This window comes from Dermacentor silvarum, chromosome 1, assembly GCF_013339745.2.
Source record: "Dermacentor silvarum isolate Dsil-2018 chromosome 1, BIME_Dsil_1.4, whole genome shotgun sequence".
NCBI classification, from domain to species: Eukaryota; Metazoa; Arthropoda; class Arachnida; order Ixodida; family Ixodidae; genus Dermacentor; species Dermacentor silvarum.
Window position 1 is genome coordinate 246507786 of NC_051154.1, and position 25223 is coordinate 246533008.

At 44.5% G+C, this 25223-nt stretch overlaps 1 protein-coding gene across 1 annotated transcript in view; it reads left to right on the forward strand.

Moving 5' to 3' along the window:
- Positions 1-23779, forward strand: part of LOC119452118 (substance-P receptor) — a 45931-nt gene extending 22152 nt beyond the window's left edge. Inside the window, exons 3-5 of the mRNA XM_037714513.2 lie at positions 1244-1399; positions 20014-20235; positions 23504-23779. Of these exons, the coding sequence (XP_037570441.2) occupies positions 1244-1399; positions 20014-20235; positions 23504-23779 (654 nt within the window). The remainder of the gene's footprint in view (positions 1-1243; positions 1400-20013; positions 20236-23503) is intronic.
- Positions 23780-25223: the final 1444 nt, after the last annotated feature.

Here is a 25223-nt window from a genome sequence, read left to right on the forward strand (position 1 = left end):
CTGCTGCAAACCTCCCGGGCCAACTTTAAATTAGTCACATTAAAGAATAACTCCTGGCCCTTGCTTTGAAGTTTGGCGTTGCTAGTATTTAGCAAACGCACTCAAGCATTGTTTGTTTGTTTGTTTTTGTTGTTCTCCGCAATCATGATTCGTTCCGTACATAGTCGTTGTGAGCGGCAAAAGCGCAGCACTGTAATCCCCGCGGGGGGGGGGGGGGGGGGGCTGCTCCCTTCAACGAGCATATCCTTGTGCCGTGAAAACAGCAACGAGATCACGAAGGCATTCGACGGAGACAGTGGAACGGCGGATGCCTCGATGAAAGCGCTGACCTCTTCGATGATGCAGCTACAACTGCACTCGCGAAACGTGCCATTCGGTATTTTGAGCAATCGCGATCCAGTAAGTTGGCGTGCAGGTTCGTGAAAGCGCGTGAAAATGGGAACGCCCAATCACTTCGTAGTCCTAACATCCCAGACTGTCGTGCGTGTAAACGTGTCAGAATACGCGCTTGCTTCCCAATCCGTGTCCTCGCCACCGCTTCGGTCCCCGCCTGGCGGGAAAAACAGGCAATCTCTTAGACGGCAGCCGCACTGAGGACCAGTCGGCCGTGGTAGAGCATCGCCGACAAGAAAAAAGAAAAAAAAAGAAGAAAAAAAGAAAAAAAAAAGCTTTCACTGGGCAGGAACGTAGCTTACGGAATCCCGGCTTACGAGCCGCTTCCACTGCGTGAGCTCCGGCATCGGAGACCTCTGACCGACAAATGCTCCACCGGCGGTTTCCGTCGCGCAAACGCTATGCTATCTGTACTGCAGGACTATGCAGGACTATGCTTCGGCAGGACTATGCTGTAGGCTCTGTATCACCCAGCCATCAGCGGACACGTACGAGACGCGAATGAGCGGCGAGTACCAACGCTAGGGTTGCGATAGCATGCATTTAGGCACACACACACAAAAAAAAAAGGTGACCCATGTGGTTATATATATATACAAAAGTGACTCCAAATAACACACACTGTACTTCTGTTTTTATACAGATGCCCCAGAGCAAAGGTATAGAGTGCATAGAATGAAAGCATGATGAGATGCAGTCGTTAGTTGCTTCTTTTTTTTCTTTTTCTGGAATATTATCCATAGAGGGAGTGAGAAGGTATTCGCGAAATTGGTTTAACGCGGTATGCTACCTTGCGGTTTTCGTCAGCGCTACACATATTGCGCGCCCTCTGATTCTCTCTTTCCCGCAGGTGTACACGGCAGTGATATTCACGGTGACATTCCTGACCCCCATGCTGGCACTGACGTTCACCTACTCGTCCATCGGCTGGAAGATGTGGCGCCACACTTCCCCGGGAAACGCTGACCCCCAGAGGGACCAGCAGCAGCTCTCAGCAAAAATGAAGGCGAGTGGCATGGCTGCACCGTTCCTCTGTTCGCGTCGCCAATCTCTCAACATCTACTTGCAAGAGCTTGTACAGTCGAATATAGTACAACCGAACTCTGTCTTAGTGCGAACAGTTAAAGGTCTTCCATCAAATCCGTGAGCCCTTGTACTAATGACGATGCGGTCGCCCACACCAGTATGATTAAACCCAATGGTAGCAACTTCAATGCAGACGCTTCAAGGCCAAAAGAGGCCTAAACCGAAAAAGAGATACGCCTTACGGGGGCTTTCACAGAATTTGGCGGGGAACAGGACGATGCGCGGGGAAGCGCTGTCAGCGGGTACGTGGCCCTCTGCGCGCGGTGCTTATGGTTTACCTCATTTTTGTTATCTTGTTTGTTATTTCTTTTATTTTGCGCGTGCGGCGCGCAACGCAGCAAGCGGCAAGCTTAAGATAGACCGATGAATATGACAGATCCCACTGGATGTGCGTTACTTAAGTGGACATCATTAATGTGATTGCTGGCAATAATTGCTGTGTGTGTTATAATCTTGTGCCGAGAGCTGGTCCTCCATCTTCTCGGTTCCTCCGCATTTGCGGGTAACTTTACTTATAACAAAATGTTATAGCGAACACTTGTGCACCACAGCGGTCGTAAACGGGCTGGGCTATGTCGACATAGGCATTTCTGGTTCGAACACATTGAATTAACGAAAGCAGGTTATGGGGCGGATTGCTATAGTGTAAGTTATAGCTGGGAACGGGATCAGCACTGAGAGGTTTTAAAAAGGAAGTTTATTGCTTCCGCCTGCTGTATAGGAAAAAGCACTGGCAGATCCAGAGGTGGAAGGGGGGCTTTTGGCTTAACTTCATCAACAAGGACCCACTGGCGCGTCTGCGCTAAAGAATTCTGCCCGTACAGCGAGCCCCACCCGAACTCCCATGCCCCTGTGCTTGATTTTTTACTTGTTTTGATAAGGGCGCCGCTTTTGATTACCTGCATACTCTAATGGGAAACAGGCATACTTTTAGGCCTTGAAGAACTCTCTCTTTGTCTCAATGGTTGCAAAACACAGCAAGCTACAAAGTTGATTGTTTACCTCTTTGCTAATAGGGACGACAAGTCGCACAGTACGACGGCCAGATTTCGTCAGAGCTGTGTGCCTCAAGGCACCTGCATTCCCCGTGTTGTACGCGTGGGCGGCTTTCTTCATAGCTGCATCCCACTCACACTCCACACTTCCTGGTTTGAGTAGGCAAAACAACTCCAGCTTCTCGTCCGGATATATGCTTTCAGAAACATACTACGGATCCTGCATCACAAGTTTGTTGTGGTCGGGGCTCAAAACCTTATCCTTTTTACCTTTTTATTGCTTTTGTGAACATCTTCGGGCGTGCGGCATGTATAAAGAAATGCCAGTTGAGATGAGCCCTCCAAGGCCAAAGCACTCCACGTTCATTCTGGCTGCATCATGCCCTAAAGTATTTTCATTGGAGATCGCGGAGTGGTGGACGCCATCGTTGCCGTCGGCAGGGGTGCTCCCGATATACGCCCGGCGCAGAGCGCCATACGACGACTTTCCATTCCCGCTAAAGTGGCCCAGTCAGAACGCAGGCAAATGTCATCATGGCATCCATATAGGATGTACATCTGAATGTTGCCCTTTCAAGATTGCGAGTTAGATACGAAAGCCGGAAACTATGGCACGCGTTCTTGTTTTTCTGTTTTGCTGTGTTCGTCGTCTTCTTCAGCTGTGAAGGATGGGAATTCTGGCCTCTTAAAATAGCAGCAATTGCAAACAACCTACCTAACGTTTGGCTAAGGTGCTTGTGCGTGGGTGTGTTGGAGACGACGTTGTGCGAAGCGCACGAGTACAATGCGTGAGTCCAAATACATTTAAAAAATTGATCAATCTACAGTCTCTTGTCGTTAGGTTGACTTCCATTAGATGCTAGCGATGCTACCACAATATCAGCTCTTCACAAGTTCGTTCATGCATCCGAAATATTGCATAGGTATACTGGTTTGGAATTGGAATGCCGGTCGTGTTGTGTGCCCTTTTTATAATGTGAAATAATATTTACCGCTCCTTGTATTCTCCTATAATTGCTTTGTTTGTTCATGCTTTCTTTCATTTATGTCATTCTTTCTTCTTTCCTGTGTGAGCGAGACAGTTCCATGACTTTCTTTCGGCATGCTCGGCCTTGCCTCGATCTTCCTCTTGTATCAGATTCCCGTGAAACGCCCGTCAGTCGCTTAAGCCCCACCACTTTTGTTCGTATACCACCTCGAGCCGTCACGTGCAATGGCAACTGCAATGGCAGCCTATCTGAACTCTGCAATGACGCTGGTGTATAATACAGCAGTGTATAATGCGCAAATGAAGCGTAGTTGCGCTTTGCTTCGCATCCGTTTTTTTTTTTTTTTTGCAGACGTTTAATACCGACGTCCAAGCAGAAAGGTTTTGCAACACAGCATAGCATTTGTATAGCTGCTCTAGACGACGGGCTGCTTTCGGAGCAGACGATTCTGGCATGCCGGCCTCTATATGCTCATCACACCAGAAGGTGACGAAGGCGTCACTGAAGTTCCTTCGTTCAAGTGACCTAGTTGAACGGCTCTAAAGCCCCCGTGTTTTTTTTTTTTGTGGGCCCGTGTGTAAGTTTGTGTCCATTTTTCTCACTTCTATTTTCATTTCACCGCTTTCCTTTTCATGTTTCTGTCTCCCCTGATCTCTTTCTCAGTGCAGGGTAGCAAACCGAATCTTTGTCTTCCGTTCAACCTCCCCGTCTTTCGCCATTCAAATCTCTATTTGCCTCTCGCGTTGAGCGTAGGACGCCATAGCTGCGATGATCACGCAGCCAATTATACTCGAAGCATTGCCATTGCAAATGGACTAGCACTACTTGCTAAGCTCATCTGGTTGATTGGGGAAAAATGAACACAGCTGTCTGTCTTGACTATTGCAGATCCAAGTAAAATATTACTCCAGGAGTTTTCTTTTTTGCAATCCTTGCACAATGACAGCTCAAATTCAAGTGACCCGCCGCAGTGGCTTCGCGGCTATGGAGTTATACGCTGCTAACCACGAGGTCGCGCATTCGAATGCCGGCCACGGCGGCCGCATTTCTACGGGGGCTAAATGAAAAAACGCTTGTGTTTTAAGTGCACGTTAAAGACCCTGAAGGGGTCTAAATTAATTCCGAGTCCCCCATTACGGCTTGCTTCATAATCACATCGTGGTTTTGGCGCTTAAAACTCCACAATTTAATTTTTAACTAAACATTTTCAAATTCACGCAAATGAAAATTTGAGACAAAGAAGCCGCGCCTCCTAGAGCGGTATGTGTTATATTCTCGATGCGATTTTCCGGCAAAGCGGTTTTTATGATTTTTTGGAAGCTTTATCTCAGCCATCCTACACCCTTGTTCCACGCGCCGCATCGTGTCGCAGCTGTTGTACCAGCGCCGGTATATAGTGTTGAACGCCATCGCCGCCACCACTTACAGTTAACGCTCTCAATATACAGGGCTTTATAGCTGAGCTTTTACAAAACGCTCCGCTCAGAAATAAGTATTCTAACAACTTACACCCAGTCGCTTAGAGGGAGCGCTAGTGCACGCATGCGCGCAATGCTCATGCTTGGCACGGAACGTATAGAACGTAGAACGCTTCGCTACGAAGCATACTGAGTGAAGCTTGAGGGCTGGTTCACTTGCTCTCTTTGTCGTTTTTCAACCAAGCTGACTGCGCGTCATTCATTTCTAGGACAAACAAACTTATCAAATATGCGAAGTCAACGCTGATTCCTCCAGTGCCTCAGCGCGTGAAATCTGAGCGGAGCGAAGTGTAAGCGACGATCAGTTAAAAGTATCTCATTTACATGTTGTGTCGTTGAGTGAAGTAAGGGAGAAAGAAAACACGGTGTGGATCTTATTTCGCTCAACGACATAACATGATGCACCAACTGGCCCAAGATTCAATGATTCGCATCTCTATTAACCCTTCCGAACCCAGAAAGATAGTCGAAGCAGTTTCTTTTAAATATTAGAGGGCGTGCTTTATAGCCTATATAGGAAAGTTTCACGCAAAAATATTGAGCCTTTTGCTTGTTGCAACATTAAAAACATTTTATTCAATGCACAATGCTGCGTTTTTAGGGCTCCGGCAGCTATTTGAAAATCGCCTACGACGCCCCTGATATATTTGTAACTTCGAAGTTACCCCACCATGTCCTGCTTAGCGTTCAGTTTGCTCCTACGAAGTTTCGTTTTGATATACTTTGTGTATAAACATCTTAGCTCGCTGACAGGCATACCGAAATGTTCCAATTACAACGTATTTGATAATTTCCCACGGCACCACCAAATCACCTACAATTCTGACGCTTCTTTAGCCATACCCTGTTCATATCCACAGGGTATTGCTGACCATTTTAATGCTCAGTTTCAAGGTGTGTTTTCTGTTGCTTCTAATAATATTACTCGTCTTTTTTATGTTAATGTTGTATCTTATGAAGGAGTGTTGAACATGCTGCTGAAACTGAAGCCGAAGTTCTCCCCATGGCCTGATGAAATACCCAATGCCTTCCTTCGCCGTTTTGCTGAACCGTTAGCCAAGTTCCTTGTAATTATATTTCAGACTTATTTAAACACTTATTCTCTTCCCCGGGATTGGGAATTGGCCCCGTGTAGTTCCCATACTAAAGAAACCAAATCACTTCTCACTCTTAAAGTACAGCCCTATATCTATAAGTTCTTGTTGAAAGCTTCTTGAGCATATTGTGGCTACCTCCATTACAGCATTTTTAGACAACAATAACACATTATCACCATATCAACATGGATTTACAAAGAAATTTTCAACTGTTACTCAGCTGGCTTCCGTAGTTAATTTTCTGCCTTCCGTTCTTGATATGGCTGGCCAGATCGACGCGATCTTTTTTGGATTTCAGCAAGCCTTGTTGATCACGCTTAGCACGACAAATTAGTCCAGATACTACATGTGACTGATATTCTTGATTTTTCTTGTTTCGTGGGTTTCCGCTTAATTAAGTTAACGTAAACAATCGTTGAAATTATTGCGAAAAAGTCAGGTACTCTGACAGTTTAATCACGGGTGCCCCAGGGTAACTTACTTGGGCCACTTTTGTTCCTCATTTACGTTAATGATTTAGTCACCGTTATTAAATAACCCATAGAAGATCTCTTATTTGCAGATGACTGCTTTCTATTTAGTGATATTCTTGATGCACACGATCAAATTGCTGTTAGTATAGCCCTCAATAATATTCTCGCCTGGTGTACGCAAATGGGGCACGCAACCTAATTCTGAAAAAAAAGTACTTCTTCTCGTCACTGAAAAATTTAGGGCCATTAAGTCTTATTTCATGGGATCTGGGCCATTACCTGACTGAGACAGGAGAGTATGAATACCTATAGGTGTTACTTTGAGAAGCAATTTAAGCTGGAGCAGCCATTTGCTAATACATGTTCCTCTGCTCTTCGCAAACTCTGCTTTTTACGTCGCAAACTTAAAGATGCACCAGCGCAAGTAAAGGGTCTGGCTTATGAGTAACTAGTCGTAGTTTCTTAGTGGTTATGTTGTTGGGCTGCTAAACACGAGGTCGCGGGATAGAATCCCGGCCACGGCGACCGCATCTCGATGGCGGCGAAATGCAGAAAACACCAGTGTACTTATTTTTAGGGGCACTCTAAAGAACCCCAGGCGGTCCAAATTATTCCGGAATCCCCCCACTACGGCGTGCCTCATAATCAGATGGTGGTTTTGGCATGTAAAACCCGATAAATGTTTTATAAATATTAAATAAGCCTAAAATTGGGTACGCTTGCATTATACAGGACCCATACACAAATTCTAACATTTAACGTGCCTGAAAAGTACCAAAGAATAGTTGTGCGATTGACTTTCTATCCATATGGTCGCCAATTTTCTGTTTCTTCGAATATGAAATCTGACCAGGTTACTTCATTACAACCCCGGAGCAAAATTGACCGTTGAAAATTGTGTTTTTACTGTTTAATCGTAAGATCGGGCTCGACTCTACATCATACCTATCTCTACTTACTTCCCGCCCCACTCGGCATGCACACCTGCTTTCTCTAACTCCTTATTTTTTTCAGAACGAATGTGTTTAAGTTCTCTATCTTTCTTCAGATAATTCGTGACTTGAATAACTCGTCACCTGACGGCCTGTTCGCCATTGGACAGTTGAGTGTTACTGCTTAGATTGCTTTGTACCCCCTTTCTTATTATTGTCTAATTAGCTCTTCTTGGTATTTGTTTGGCTTGATATCGTGTACATTGTTTATGTATTTCAACTTACACCTAGTATAAATGAGATGCAATATTTTTCTGTTGCGTTGATTTTTTGACGCCTGTAGCAATTAGTCCTTTTTGACTTCCGTTATTATTATTACAATTTTCATCTTATTTCGCTCAACGACATAACATGATGCGCCAACTGGCCCAACAGTCAACGATTCGGATCTCTATTAACCCTTCCACAATGGCCTGAACAGCTCCATTTTTTTCTCTTGATGTCAGCTAGAATATCTGCTATCCCCATTTGCTATCTGATCCACACCGCTCTCTTCCTGTCTCTTAACATTAGCTAACATTTTTCGTTTCATCGCTCTTTGCGCGGTCATGGCTTGCTCTCGGGCTTCTTTGTTAACCTCCAAGTTTCTGCCCCATATGTTAGCACCGGTAGAATGTTATGATTGTGCACTTTTCTTTTTAACGACAGTGGTATAAGCTCCAAGTCAGGATTTGGCAATGCCTACCGCACGCACTCCAACCCAATTTTATTCGTCTGTAAGTTTCTTTTTCAAGATCAGAATCCCCTGTGAGTAAATGACCTAGATAAGCGTACTCCTTTACAGACTCTAGAGGCTGAATGGCGATCCTGAATTCTTGTTCCCTTGTCAGGCTATTGAACATTATTTTTGTCTCCTGCATATTATTCTTCAACCCAACTCTTACACTTTCTCGGTTAAGGTCCTCAATCATTTGTTGTAATTCGTCCCCACTGTTGCTGAACAGAACAATGCCATTTGCAAACTGAAGGTTGTTGAGATATTCGCCGTTGATCCTCGCTCCTAAGCCTTCCCAGTCTAAGAGCTTGAATACTTCTTCTAAGCTTGCAGTGAATAGCATTGGAGAGATTGTGTCTCCTTGCCTGACCCCTTTCCGGATTGGCAACTTTCTGCTTTTTTTGTGGAGAACCAAGGTAGCTGTGGAATCTTTATAGATATTTGCCAAGATATTCACGTAGGCCTCTTATACTCCGTGATGTATATATATATATATATATATATATATATATATATATAAATTTATACAGGGTGTTTCAGCGAACACATGCAAAAATTCGTAAAGGTTGCCTGTGGCAGATAGCACAATTCTAATTAATGAGCTGGTCTACTCGAAGAGGCGGACATGCACAAGAAATTAAAATGCATAATCGAAAAATAACAGAAATTCACTAATTAAGTTTTGAACTAATTACCTGATGGCCCATATTGCAATTTAACAGTTGTAGCCGTGGAGTTCGCAAGGCGGATCCAGTTGGAACGGTTTCTCGGGATGACACCAGTTACGAGATATTAATTCCCGAACTTTGCGGGGAAATGCATTGGCGTTCCAGCTAAGTTCTTAAGAAAACGTCGCTTTATGTGTTGAAGAACAAAATTAACTGGAACGCTAATGCATTTCTCCGCAAAGTTCGGGAATTAATATCTCGTAACTGGTGTCATCCCGAGAAACCGTTCCAACTGCATCCGCCTTGCGAACTCCACGGCTACAATTTTTAAATTGCAATATAGGTCATCAGGTAATTAGTTAAAAACTTAATTAGTGAATTTCTGTTAATTACTCAATTATGCATTTCAATTTTTGTGCAAGTAATGTCCGCCTCTTCGAGTAGACCGGCGCATTAGCTAGAATCGGGCTATCTGCCACAGGCAACCTTAAATAAATTTTGAGAGTGTTCGCTGAAACACCCTGTATAATGGACGAGAAGAAAGGAAACCAATGGGCCTGATTTTTATTTGTCACATCATAATAAACCAACAAACAATGACACCAAGGACAGCATAGGGGAAATATGTGAAGTTCCTAATTGAATTAAAGAAACGATAAATAGTTGTCAATGAAACTGCATGCACGGCAAAAATTCACCGACAATCACGATACTTCCTAATGCGAAATTTGAGCTTAGCTCTAAACGGGTTTTCATTTCGCGATATATTGAGGCAAATAATTTGAAACAGACATGTAGCAGAGGCGGCGATCGTCGAAAATCTGATCTGCGGGTCAAGCGCGTCGGCTTTTATACATGACTAGTCGAATGTTCCAGTGTAATCGCTGGTGCCCGTGTGGCTTCCAGAAAGTACAACACAATTCGCGTCGCACATACACTCAGATTGCAAGAAGATTTGGTGACAACAGCCAAAGGATAGAACTACGAACTTCTGATACATGCAGGCTCGTCGTGCGTCCAGGGATAACGTTTAACATTTGTTAGCCGTTGTCGTTGCTAGCTGTTATATTTGTCAAACCGAAGAAAGACGAAGCAGTCATCGGTGAACAGATGACGGCGCACTACTCTGGCGCCATCTCGTAGCGGTCGTCCCCGCTTACGCGGCACTACGCTTTCCTTCTCACACTTTCACCATACCCTCATCCTCCACTTTCCGCCGCATACTTTCCTCCTCGTGCACTCTTCGCTGTTGCCGCTTTTTTCATCCCCCGCTGCAATACGTGTTCCGTCTTTCATCCGCTGCGCTCGTTCGCTCAGTTACGCCGGGATCGCCGACGCTCTACGCAGGATAGGGCGCCCAAGCGCTGCGCTCTACAAGAACTGGCCGCAGGTGGGATACGAACGCACTTCAGTTCAATTTAATAATGCAATTAATAACTCCAGCTAATTTCCCCTTGCATGTCCTTGGTGTCATTGTTTGTTGGCTTCCTAAGATATGACTATATATATATATATATATATATATATATATGTATATATATATATATATATATATATATATATATATATATATATATATATATAGTTATTTCAGGAGAAGGTACGACATCAATAAGCTAGTTGTTATTTGAAGAAATGATGGCACAATGGAAGCGTTGTGGCAAACGAAAACCTAAAGTTTATTTATGCCAGCAGTTTCGAGAGGGGAACTCTCTTTGTCAAGACAGTTTCAATGTTAATGTCAGCGGAGTCATTTGTGATATTTTAATTGTGCCTGTTCGTACATATCTATATATTCACGTGCCTTCCAAAGGTTCCTAAATGTCGTCCAAAACAGCAGGTGTATAATATTATATTAAGGGACTACGCTTAGGATATCAAGAAGAAAGCCAGCAGCCACCTTGCTGGTTATTGTGTGAGCTGTGTCTACTTGCCTAAATTTAACAACGCAGGTTTCTCGTTCAGGCGCACTACAGATGTAGTACGGTGACGGGAGAATTTGTGGAAGCATGACATATCTTTAAGAACTCAGATGACTACGTCAGTTCTTTTTCATTTGCACTGTCACTAAAGAGATAGACCTATTAAAAGGCGCGTGAATAGTGCTGCTGTCTGCACCTTTGACATTATATGTCTGATTTTGTGCGCATGCGCGACTTCGGTTCTTGACAATTATTTATTTATGCGGCTTTAAAGTATTTCAGCTGCGTGTAGCAGCATTGCCCATCCTCTAGTGTTCTTGCTTGGCGCCTAGGGCACCATGATGAAATACGTGCCAACATTAGAGGCCGCGTTAATTGGCGGCATGTGTCAGCTCTAATGTCGAATGGCGTCCGCTTAATCGGAGTGTTTTTCTTGACAAAGAGGGCGGCGGTACCTTCTTCGGTATTCGAATGATACATCGCACCTCTTCGGTTAATTTACTAAAGTACGTCTGTACGTTTAAATCATTCGGGTATAGACCCCTAAGGTGTGACGCACTTGTGATGAATTTAATCTTTGGTACGTGAGGTATGGTGCTCAGTCACTTTCATTACAAATAGCCGTGGCTTATCGGCTTGCAGTGTTACTATTTTAATTTTCTCTTTGGGTGTTGCAATCGTCCCCGTTTTATACAACTGGTGCACCTTGCGCAACGCACTTGGTCGCGGTTGCTATTTTTTTGTAAAGCTGCGCGATATTGCTTATCGTTATTACGTCTAGGGCATGGCCTCTGCACATGCTTGCTGATTTACAAATATTTTATTCCAGCTCTGTTTGTCAGTATAGCGTACATTATTGCTCTGGATAATGACATGAGGTAAATTTCTACTGTACAAACGTAGTCTTGTGCCTGGCACAACCGCGCTATACCATCTCTTTACCTTTAGTTCGAACAAGTCTTTGTTTTTTTCTTTTTTTAGGTCGCCTGTGAAATATAGCGCTGTCCCAACTTCACGCGTGATTTTCTAGAATATATATATATATATATATATATATATATATATATATATATATATATATATATATGAACGAGAAGAAACGGAACCGAGGGGCCTGATTTTTATTAATCATATCATAAGAAGCCAACAAACAACGACAGCAAGGACAACATAGGGGAGATTTCTGGTATTTACTCAGTGAAATAAAGACATGATAAATTACTGGAAATGAAGGTGGATGAAAAAACAACTGTCCGCAGGTGGGGAACGATCCCACGTCTTCGTATTACGCCTGCGATGCTCTTACCATTGAGCTACCACGGAGCCGTTTTCCCATCCACTTCTTGGGGCATTTATGTTTTACAACTAGAACTGACCCTGGGAGTGTTAATTTATCATTTCTTTAATTTAATTAGTAAGTACAAGAAATTTCCCCTATATTATCCTTGGTGTCATTGTTTGTTGGCTTCTTATGGTATGATTAATAATAAGCGGACCCCTTGGTTCCCTTTCTTCTCGTTCATTACATAACGAGGGCTCAAATCCGGCAACATTGATGCCTTCAGGTAGCATGTGTGGGTTTATTGACCAGTTGCCATCACCAAAAAAAAAAAGATCACGTACTCGGGATGCCTGCGCCAGAAAGGATGTTCCACATCCGCCGCCATGGTTTGTGAGTGGTGGCGCTTGTTACCACTCCAAGGGTTAGTTCTACTTGTAAAACATAAATACCTCAGGAAGTGGATGGTAAAACGGCTCCGCGGTAGCTCAATGGTGAGAGCATCGCACGCGTAATGCGAGGACGTGGGATCGTTCCCCACCTGCGGGCATTTGTTTTTTCATCTATTTTCATTTCCATTATTTTTTCATTTCTTTAATTCAGTTAGTAAGTGCAAGAACTTTCGCCTTTGTTGTCCTTCGTGTCATTGTTTGTTGGTTTCTTTTGATATGATTCATATATATATATATATATATATATATATATATTATGACTAAGCGTTAGTCCCTAATTCCATTCTCTTGGAATTTGATTGTCATCTGAGTCATTATGAGCGCATTCTTGGTCTTTCGTACTCCGATTTCGAGTGTTAGTACCAGCTAACTGGCTCCACAGCTTCAGCTGGGCTGAAGCACGCAAGCGTTTTTCAACATTACAGGCTATGCAGCATTGTTATAGCTTCGTCTACACGTAGATGTCGGCAGTTTTGAGCGGCTGGCTTTCAAAGCAAACACGATTTTATTGCTGATAGCTTACTGAAACATTAGGTGAAACCACAGCCCTTAGTGATCTTAATGATCACTAAGGATCGATACATGTTCGTGGTAAGTTGGCTTCTCCAAAGACACTTTCAAAGCCACTGCACACTCCAGTTATGAAAGTTCTCACGTTTCCTTTATTATTACAGCAAAACTCACTGTTTTTGGCCGTAATTGCCTGCTGGTGATGCTGTAACTGACTGTAATTGCCAAGCTGGTGATAATGAAAAAAAAAAACTTATGCGAAATGCGCATCATTGCATTTATATGTACACCTATAGTACGGTGTGTTTTGTGTTTATATAGAACACTTCTTTTAAAGGTAATTACTTGCCGAGACGAACATTATTTACAAAAAGACGAATGTAATCCATTCACTAATAACACTATTTGCATAAATTACCTTTGTAACTGCAAACTTTACGGCAGATACTTATTGTAATGTAGAAGGCAATCGTCGTAAAAGTGTAGTCCTGCGTTTCTCTATATTAAACTGGCCACGCCTATCGAAATAATTGCCATCAAATTACTGGCTCAATTCGCCTCATTACGCACGCGGGGTCACGAGCCGCGGCTTGCCATCCAACGCCCCTGTGACGTGAAAGGGTTTCACAGACTGAACTTGACGCCCCCCTCTTTCCATGAGGTAACATCGATCGCCGTTTTTTGACAATTGGTCATACCACGCGATAAAGCAGTCCACCTCGCCGTTGCGGCAGAAATCATTCAGCCGTCACTTCAGCAGCATGTGTATTGAACAATGCGCGTGCGTAGAACTGTGCGTAGATATACGCACAAAACTGTTCCAGAGCTATGTGTATTGCCCAAATGGACAATCGGCGGCTTCATTTAGTGGAAAAAAAAGACGCGCCAACGGCAGCTTCGTTTTACGGGGTTTGGACGGTGAACAGCGTTTCACTGTCCCGCGTGCATATATTGACGTGCATTAAACGAGTAATTTGACGGGCGTCATTTGAATTTAAACACGATCAGTTTTCAAATATACAGACACATAATTAGACTCTTATGACGTTTCCTTTTAACTTTTCCTGCGCCGTAAAGTTTCTAGCTAAGGATTCCATTGTTGCAAATAATTTATTAGCGTTTGTATTCTGGCCTTGCGAATTATGTTCGCCGGGGACGGTAATTCACTTGCAGTGCCGTAATTCGAGTATACATTACGTTGCGTCCGTGTTGCACCATCTTTCCGAAATGTTTGTCATCGCTGGTGTTGCGCTCCTTTTTGTAACGTCTTGTCTCTTTTCGCACTGTATTTTCGACATGAATTCATGCAAACTTGCTTAGCCAGTGCACGCTGCTTGACACTCAGGCAAGCACGAAAAATATGAACGTTAAGTTAAATAGAAATGAGTTTCAGCCCTCTGTGTGGAGAATATATATATATATATATATATATATATATATATATATATATATTGTTATTGTTATTGGTGCTTTTCTCAACGCAGCTGTTAGCTTCATAACATAGCTTTATAGTTCATGCACAACAACTCTTGCACATAGACCGCTCCCTGTTGGTCGTGTTTTTATTTTTTTTTTTCGCTTGCCTACAGTATACATTTCGTGATCGGAGTGCGTTGGTTTGATCCATGGGGGCATGATATTGTTTGGTTCCACCCGCTGTTTTGGTAGCGGTCACTTCGGACGACGTCCCAAAGGCAGTCTCACCTGGCTTTATTTTGTGTGGGCGAGGTGAAAGTTAGCGAATACTGCTTCCCTGGAAACGTAGGGCTTTGTTTTCTCGGTTCGGAATGAATGTCGCGTCGTTGTCTACGGCTTGCAGACAGTGCGGCGTCATGAGTACATGCTGCAGGCTCGTCGGGCTAGAGTTCTTTCCGCGTGATTGCAGGAGAGAAATTCCTTGCGTTGTTGTCGGCTTTCAAACGATGCAAAAACACACACGCAAGGCATCAAACTATGCGCTCTGTTCTCGAACTCGAGATTGAGCAATTTCTTTATACCCTATGGGTGCAGTGTCTAATAGGCAAGCTTGAGCTGCATTGTACTGATGCATCACTTAAGCGACGCGATGGCGTAGACCTACACGCATAACGCGGCTGTTCTGAGAATTTCTCCCTACAAGCATGTGCGCTGAAAAAAAAAATGCCACGCGCGTAGAGAAATGTGTAGAGAAATCGAGCTGGTACCTTCTATATCCATCTATCAATATTAACGAATCCGCCCGACACAAATTTAGCAACTTTGAAATTTAAAGAAAGCACTGAAAATCTTTCAATGAGCGGTGCATGTTTGCTCGGACTTTCATGTCGTCTAGAGATTCGAATCACGCTTGCGCGGATAGGAGTTAAGATTGTCTTTATTATCTATTATATTTATGTTCATTTAGTGGTATAAGAGCTGAGATTATCGTTGCAGTAGGATGGCGGCACTGTCGACGCTCTCTGTCACAGAATGCGGCGCGCGGGGAAACTGACTGCTCCGCTGCGTGCGGTATATACACTGGGTGCAAGGGGAATCCTAAGCGTGCAATCCCCTTCCCGGAACTGTTGCCTTTATAAGTGAAAGTAACCATTTTAAAGAAAGTATGCGCGACGTTTTACTTTGTGTGCTTTCAGTTATTTTCCAGGTATTCATGAACATCGTTTGCATGTATTTCTAATTATTTAAGTATGAATCATGTGCCTTAATTATTTAGAACGAACTATTAATTGCGTACCTTGATCTGCGATTCGGTAATATTGTGTAACAGTAGTATTTGGTTGTGTTGTTGATACTGTTTTTAGTTCACATTTTGTTGCGGCTTTCCCCCCACGCCCCTCTGTAATGTCATTGGCCCGGAGGGTATAATGACTAACAAATAAACAAATAAATAAAATTAGTAATAAATAAATCAATAAACAACAAAACAGTTTTGCGCGTCCGGCTAAGTAGTTTAAGCTTGTTGAAGCAGGGACCATTGCACTTCGCGTGTGTATCGCGAGTTGTGCGCATGATTGCTTTGTGTTTAGGGTAAGTCGCAAGCCGGAGAAAGGCACAATGAAACATTGTGCGCCTCCAGTATCTCGGGCTATCATGGTGTCTTCCCACTTTTTAACGCGACAGCATTAAAGGCCCTGTGTCGCAGAAAATCCGGCGTCTGCGTCGGCTTGGATGTAGGCGTCCGTGGTGGAGAAAATCACCGCAAACCACCCCGATTGCGCAGGCCCTCCACGTGGCGCAAGGTGTTAGTGAACAGAAATTGAATTTCTCACATTGAAATCCGTCAGAAAAATGGAAAAGTACGACTTAGCCAGAACCTACAGACACGGCGGCGTCGGCCTGTTATTTGAATGTACGATAAAACATAATTCAATTACTAGGAAACTCAAACACAAACCCCTTTTCCAGCATTTCTACCATACCAACAGCGGCGCGCTCGGGTAGGCTACTTGCGAAAATGTTATCCATATTGCGCTCGCATCTAAGGCAGGTCAAATTGGGACTTCGTCTGCCTAATGCGTTTCGTACAAGCGTGCGCGTCGGTACTATAGCAAACAATTATAAAATAATAGAAAAAGGTCCTAGGGCCTTCACATTTTAATATATAACGATTTATATTGCCCCTGGAAACCGTGTTCCCAGCAATGCATTTTTGTTTAAAAGTGAAGCCGACTTCAATGTGATTGGTGTAAGCTTGGTCTTTGTAAACTGGCTTTCCGACGTTGTGTGTTGCAGTGAAGCCGACTCAAAGAAAAATTGGATGCGAATGGGGCCCGATAACGCTATCGCGTTCCACTCTTAAAGACGAAGCTTAAGCGTCCTCCAATTTTTTTCATCCTCCTCCGATGCCATTTCCAGTAACATTGATTACATTTTTATTTCTATAGGTAGTGTACATAAAAATATGCGCAAGAGAAAGCAGAAGTATACCTTACAAACATTGAAACGGCATGTCCCCTCTTCAGGCTCCTGTGCCTGTCTAAAAGGTTCACGCACAACACAAACTCGCCTTAATATTGGCTGCATCGCTTTTCTGTATCTGCTCCTCCCCCCTCACTCTTTTCTCTGAAGCAATAGTCCGTGCACCTGGGCATGTTCACGGTGTGCAAAATGAAAATATGTGCAGGCATTTTTTTTTAGCAGGGCAACAAAGAAAGGGCATCCACTGATTCTTCCGTATCTTGCTGAAACATTAGGTGAAATCACAGCCCTTAGTGATCTTTGTGATCCACCGGATCGGATACATGTTCGTGGTAAGTTGGCTTATCTGAAGACACTTTGAAAGCCACTGCGCACTCCAGTTATGAAAGTTCTCACGCTTCCTTTATTATTACTGCAAAACTGACTGTGTCTGTTATCGTATATAGTGAAAGAGTCCCTTCGATATAACAGTGTGGGCTGTGCCCCAGCGAATGACTAAATGTATAATAATAACAAAGAGAACTGCTGTAAATAGCTGAATAAAGCTATATACGTAAAACTTCTTGGCAAACCGGAAGAGCCGATTACTATGAAGTAAAGGAGTCGGGCGTCATTTGCTACGCTCAATCGAGACTCCGTCAATCTGCTTTTCTCGTATTTTTATTAAGATTTTTTTTAAGTAGAGAAGATTTAGGACGAATTTTAGGTGACTGTACAAATAATAACACTTGCAGGCGTGGTGCAACCCACGCTTATTAGAATACCTAACATTCTGACAAGACGTAATTCTAGACCGGAAGAACCTCCCTGTTATAGCAGCGGCCCTACTTAGCTGCTGATACCCATAACACGAAGGCGCTGTTGCCATTCCGAATTTCCGCTCCAGGCAGCCAAATTCAATTTTTCTAAGCGCACTGTTGCCCCAGTTTTCCAAACGCCGCGAGAGGGTCGAGAGCCAAGTTTCTGCGGCCGGAAGGGACCGGTGTGCCGAGCACACTGCGCGCCTGGCCGAACCTTGATCTCGCTGGCAGATTTCCAATGCTCCCTGGGTCTCAGAGACTTGCACTCTCAATGCGGCTTCCGTCTAGGTTTTCTTTGAAGTTCAAAAGACAAGAAAACGTCTATGCGAGATGCAAAGTGGATTAACGCTCTCCGGCCACCGAAATCTGTGCGAAAGGGGAAGCCATGAAAGAGAATTCGCATCATAGACGGCAGCGACACTCTATACGGGGTGAATTTGGAGCCTTGCTAGATGTTGAAGACGCACTCTACCCTCTAGTCTGTGTGCGTGTGTGTGTGTGTGGGGGGGGGGGGTGAGGGGAGGGGGATTGCTCGAAGAGCCTGTAGCTGATTTTTGGAAAGATACAGTGCCACAAAAATAGAAAACGAAAAAAGAACAACGCACAAGAAGAAGGGAGAACCACAGTTTGGCTGCGTTGTATTTCGCTTACGTCCGGAATACCCAGAGTTGTAAAACGCCTGAAGTCCCGCAGTGCTTTGACTTTTAGCGGCAGAAAAAAAATGGGTGGTCTGGCTTTTTTCGTTGTTGCCACATCGCAAGCAAGAGGGAATTGAAAGAAAGATTCAAAAACGTTATTTAAGTTTCACATCTTTCCTTCTGAAAGCTTAAAAAAAAAGAAACGCTCGATACGGGCTACGATGGCCTTTTCTTTTAGCTAATAATTTTTATCCGCGTTGGACACGCAGAAACATAAGTATAATTATGATTCTGCATAAAAGACTGTATTAAATTCAGCAATATGAAAGCATGAAAGGTGCGTCTCTTATTCTTGTTATAGTTGTACGGAGAACGTCTTTACAGCTCAGCGCATTTGCGCGCTCATAGCAGCAGCACACATTGGCATACTGTGACCAACTTCGGCAAAATAGTGCTTGCACTTGCATAAACAGGCACACAATCTCCTAGTACCCAGATATTTTTATATCCGGCATACACGCTGTGGAGTTCCCTCGCGTCGGTGGAGCATTTCATTATAGGAACAGAGAATAGCTGCTTCAATCATTGGTAAAGAAAAGAAAAAAAGTTCATACTGAATCAGATTCGCATCCTGCACGTTTTTATTCCATCACCAGCAATCCCTGTAAGAAAGTAACAGGATTTTCCGTTATCAATTCATTATTTTTCACCACACTTTTTTCGTCTTGCCAATGGCGATATATACTGTCCCGTAGCTTCACGGCAGAGGAAATGTGTAGGCGATAGTTGTCGGCCTTGTTTCGAATTAGTTTAATTAAGTCTAACTGTGCTTAAACATATGAACCAATGCAGGAAGGAGCCACTTAATTTTGAAGGTGAGGTTCGTCAATTTCGCCTTATAGATTGCCCAATTAGTGGTCGGAAGGCAGTATCTATGCGTAGAAAAACAGCCCGCTTGCTCCCTAACCTTAGCACCATTTAGGAACGATGTGTATCCCGCAAACGGACTGCGTCTAGACCTGTGGTCTCGCCTCCAACCATGAGTGCGCTTCTGCTTAAATAAACCTATATTTAGCTGGATGAATACAGGATGGCATATTTGTTGTTCGTAAGTAGTGCTGCTTGCTTATTTCCAAAAACGTGATGTGCCGCACGCTGCACGAGTAAAGGGGCAGTGCGCCCTCTACTATCTGCACCACCGTTTTTGTTGGCAATTGACTAATACTAATATGACATCCGTCCAAGCAGGCGACTGATTTAGACGAGCATAAGTTAACTTATTCAAAACCTTGGTTCATGTACACAAATATATTATTTCAGAAAAGCTGTTTGTCATTGGCAAGAAGCCAAGTATAATATCATGTTCCCTGTCTCAATTGCCTGGTGTCTGGTCTTTGACGAAAGGCTATATAACATTGAGTACTTTGTCAATACAGTACCTCGCCTGACAAGTCAGTGATCAAAGCTCTGTAAAAATTTAGCACCGTGGCTTCGTAGGGCACTGTCGATGAACAAAGTGGAACCACATAGGTGGCAAAGCCTTAATACAAGCGGCCAACTAAATGGCACCGCTCGAGACCAAGGCAAAACAATTTTCTGCGAATCTCTTTTCATTTGTTTCGCCAACAGGTAGTGAAGATGTTGGCTACAGTGGTGCTGATGTTTGCTGTCTGCTGGCTGCCGATCCACATGATGAACCTGGTCGTGTACTTCGACCGCGATGCCATGCTTCCGGACACTGCCGAGCAGGAGTACCTGTACATCGCGGCCTTCTTCTCCTGCCACTGGTTCTCTATGGCCAACAGCTTCGTCAATCCTATCATCTACTGCTTCATGAGTGACAACTTCAGGGTGAGTGCATGATGCGAGTGTATTTCCTCAGCGCACAGCAATTCCAAGAGTTCTGAACAACTCCTCTCCTGGAGTCGCCGTCAAAGAAACGGATTGTGTTTGAAAGTCGATTGCCTGAATTCGCCGCGGCAATATTTTTCATGGTAATAAGTGTCCCACAAAACGCAACAGAAGTCGAATTCGACTGATATCACGTGCTCTTAAACGAACATAGCGTGTGCGAACAACCACGCCCACTACTTTCTTGTTTCCACCTCATGAACACAAACACAACGACACATGACAATTTAAGAACAAAGTAACTTATGAAAAAATTAGCACAAGCAACTATTTTGATTTTTTGCTATTATACAATATGGTGGATTCTAAAGGACGATCTGTTGCGACGATATTCCTGTCCGAATTGCATTTTGTTCTCAAAAAGCGAGTAATTCACAAACACCTTCGTATTCGCTACAATAGCACACGGGAAACCAACGTAATAATGACAATACAAAGTGCCTTTAATTTTGTTACTTCTATTTTAAGCACCCCCCGCTGCAGTGGGCACAAACATAACACATACAGACAACCGAATGTCTTCGCGTGACAGGCGTAAGTCGGAAACCTAATGCGACTATCGAACGATCAGCGTACTTTAGGTGTCATTTCTTGTTTGCCCCGTGGCGCGGTAAATCAGATCACGCTAAAATAATGTTCGCGGTAGTGTATTACATTCGAAGTGCCATTAGCAGTAGCGGCCAGAATAATGATACTGTTTACCGTAGTGCCATTTTCATTCTTTCCAGGCCAACACGAGGTCGCAGAATAAGGTCTACTGGCCCAAGACCGCATGTAGATAGGCTTCTTAGAAAATTTCTACGAGCTTCTAACGACAACTTCCACGTTGTTAGTGGCAAGTGCACTAACTAGGTCCGGCTGGCGGAAGCATGCGGTCACAGTTTATTATTCTTGGTTCGACGCCCCCTACCACTCAGAGCTTTTTCTGCGACATGCACCGGGAGAACAATAATATCTAATGGTGGGGGAACTGAATTGAAAGTGTGTAGATGAAATACAGATCTACTGTGTAAATAATGCATGGTCGTGTTTAGTTTTTGTCCTCCTGGACGCGGCGCTTAGTAATTGTTAAACTGCCTGTTTATTGCCCGAAAATTCATCCTCCGGCGTGACACGCGGGCCCTGATCTCCCCGCGTGTCTTCTCGCTTCCCCACAACCTTTCTCGGGTGGAGGAAGTATCTCTCTGGAGACTTCGGGGCGGGGTGGTCCTCACACCACCCATGATTTGTTTTTGGGGTCAGCAATACGAAGACATCCTATTCTTAGGGGGCCGGTTTGTTTTGAAGAGGGCGTTTGGGGCCACTAGGGTAAAAAAATTACCGGCCCGCCTCCCTTCTGGTGGCGCCCGCGGTGAACGGCTAGGCGAGAGGAGTAGAAGCGCGCTCACCTGCCTTCCCCCTATCCACCCTTGGCGCGTGCTTTAACATGGTACCGCTGCGCTTCCTTTCTACACCCACCCCTCTCCTTACGCGTCGAGAAGACGGTGTGCATCAAGCCACCGCCCTTCTCTGCTCACGCTCGCACGCTTCCCCTTGCACCCACTGCATACGGCGTGCGGGACGCGATAGGATCACATCGCACTTGGACTTATACGAAATCTCAAGGTAACGCCAACGGCGACAGCAATAGTTATTCTGTAGTGTTTATATAAATGGCAATAAATACGCGCATCCGATGCAGAGATTTGAACCATGGTCTTCCATCGAAGCCACCCGATTGATGCTCTATTCTGTATGTTTGTATGTCTCTATTCTGTACGTCTGCATTAGGCTATAGACGCAGTGCAGCACGAAGAGAAAATAGACTTACAAGGCCTTTTCTTGCGCAAGCCAGCACTTTGAGACGCCGGGCCCGTGCGTCCGTGTGTCCGTGTGGCGTAACAATACTTCAGTTATAAAAGTGACAGCGCCTCAGTTTCCTTCATCTCTCTCTAGTGGCAGCTAGCACCTGGAGATACTGCATGACATTGAACCACTTTGGGGATCGTCCCAAGTTGGTATCAGAAAGGATGCGCCCTGCGTTGCGTGTGATGTAAAACTATATGCAGGCTATACACAACAACTATATACGTTTGAGGCTAACTTCCCACACAGCCGCGCACGTCTCGCTGTCATGCCCTTGCTGCACTGCGACGTGCAGCCGCCGTCCAAAAGCCGAACAAAATGACGATGCTTCAGCTAGACAAGAAAATAAAAGAAAGTAGAGACAAGTTGAGTATGCTATGGAGCAGTATAAGTGTCACTTACTCTCAAATTCAACTCCCATGTCTTCTGAAAGGCACTTCACCAAGTTCGGACATTGGAAACAGACAATCCGAGCCTCGCGGTAATAATGGTGGCACGGACGTTGGAAAAAGTCTATAGTGCGTTGGCACAAAGACGCGAAGTTTGGTGTCTCCATGTACCGGAATAGCGTGAGACCGATTGCACAGAACGTTGATACACGCGAGTAAAAAGAAAAAAAAAACTTATAGCAACCCTCCCAACGTATTTTTTCTCTAGCCGCGCCGTCATTAGAAAGGTCAAACAAGCTTCTAAGATTTTTTTTAACGTAATTCAAAGCATGCTGGTCTTTTCACTTTACAATTGTCGCTTAGTGCATCAACAATGGGCCAGCATAGCTCGTGCACAGCATAGATTTTGGTTCATTTGACGACAACCTTGCTCTACAATGGCGCTACGGGTATAGCTGTTCGATACAGGTGACGCTCATTTCGGGCATTTTGTGCCTCTTTTTCAGCTTTGTTGGAAGTTATTAATGCATTTATGCGAACCATATGATTGCGTTCGAGCGTCATCGTCTTCGCCCACAGCTGGCGCGTTCGCATGCACTCGTGCGAATGCTCTGCGAGGTGAAGAGGTGGTTTTGCGCGTTATGCTCGGGAGAGAGATAAAGAAAATGAGAGCGAGAGAGAGAAAGACCCATTCACGGAGCGGGTCTGCTGGAACGCATTGTCGGCATTGGAACGCGGTGTCGGTGTTGCAAGCTACACTAAGCAACGAGCAGTGACGGCCGTAAGTCAGAAACGCGCGAAAAGACATTATCATCATCATGAGTAATAAGACGAAAAGTACGCGCGCATTTCCGCAAAATGCTGGGCTACGATCGCCCAGCTTCGCTGTTTCAAGCCTTGCGCGGCCGAGTGCAAGGCTAAGCATTTTTTATTTGTGCTCCTGTTTCTTATAACATGATGCGGTGCTTTCGCAGGTGGACCTTCGGCAACTCGTGCTAGGTTGTTGTCCGTTGCTGGCCATGCGCGCTGGCGGTCGGCCAATGGGCAAACGCAGCTCGTATGGTGGCGGCGGCTCCCTTCCCAGCAGCACCATGATGCTTTCAAGTACTACTTCGAGTCATCACCACCAGCACCACCAGCGCTGCAATGGATTCTACACACATTCACCCACCTCGGTCGTGGCGCTGAAGACGCTCGGAGATTGCGTTGCCGGCGAGGCCACCACACTGCGCCTCCCTGTCTACGAGTAGAAAGGCATTTTCTGCCAGCTACTGCGTGTTCAGTAGACGGGAGTCTCGGCGGCACCGGCTTCGCGCCAAGGGAGGAACCCCCGCTCGTGTCCCGGGAACGGGACAAAAACACAAAAGGCGTCAAATCACCTGTGTCTAATTCCTCCGAGACTTGACGTGGCGATATCGGCTGCAGCACTTTGTTGGTTGAAAGCTTGAACTGAACGCTTTCTCGGTAGCGTTTCTAGTTGCATGGTCACGCATCTGAAGTCGACAGAGTGTTCGGTAGTCTGCGTGAGTTCGTCTACAAGGGGCCAGAAATAGCAGTGGTCTTGCGTTTTGGTGAAAAAATTATTTCGCGCGAGGAATCTGCGTACCAAGAAAATAACCACGTGAGTTGCAGCCAGCGTGACGGTTCACAATTCAATAGTGAATGCGAACTGCACGCATGGATAGAGTGTGGCAAAATAGACAGTACATTAAAAAGCAGTAATTTATCACGTTCACTTGAAATCATCAACAAACATCGGGATCGCAGGATGAAGACCCCGTTATGTGTTAAACGGGTGCGGTTATGCGGAACAAGATGATGGTGCAGGCTCGGGTGCTGAAGCACTACCAACTTGCTTCGTGTGTTAATGCACTGCTCGCTGCACTGACTATCATATTTTGCATGGAGACTCTTCTTTATCAACACCTTTCAATGGAAGTCTCACGGTATGTGTGCGTTATGCGTATGGTTTGACTGTTGTCGTTGTAATCACATTGTTCACTTATTTGTCAGACGCTGGCTGATATGAAAAGCAGCACTCGCGCTTGTGTGTGTTTTCCGTGCCGTGATATATGCTGTGCTGTGGAATCTTATTTACCTTAAATGCCACCAGTGCTGGATTATTAGACGTGACAATATGTTAGAACACTTACAATCTGAATGAAATCAGCTAAAACCATTTATAATCATTTACACAATACAGTTGTGTAGTAGAATGCTTGTATAGACTGCGGGAGTGCTACGTGTTACTTGAAAAAGAACAGCACGTTGATATAATTTTTTTACATCTTATCAGCGAAGTTCGAAAACAGCCGGCAGGGTTCACAATGGCAACACTGTACCTGTACCCATTCCAAAAGAATTGGTGATGCAGGCAAACTGATAATTTCTTTTTTGTAAAAGGCGATAGGCGGCTGCATGCTGTCTCATACATGCCCACACTGCAATTTCAGTCCCGTAAACAAGACATAAAAATATGCTTCTTGGTCGCAATGCTTGAATTTCCAGGTTACGTATTGCGGTTTAGAGATGTTAATGCTGATGCAAAGGTACTGTTTCTCAGCTTGCATTTTAGTAAGTGAAAGTCACAGGCCTGCGCGGCACACGCAGCACAGTCACAGCGTAAGCTGGTGGAGCGGCTCAAGAGTATAGCTCCAATTTCGGCGCCACGCACAACAAGGTCTTCGCGGCAAA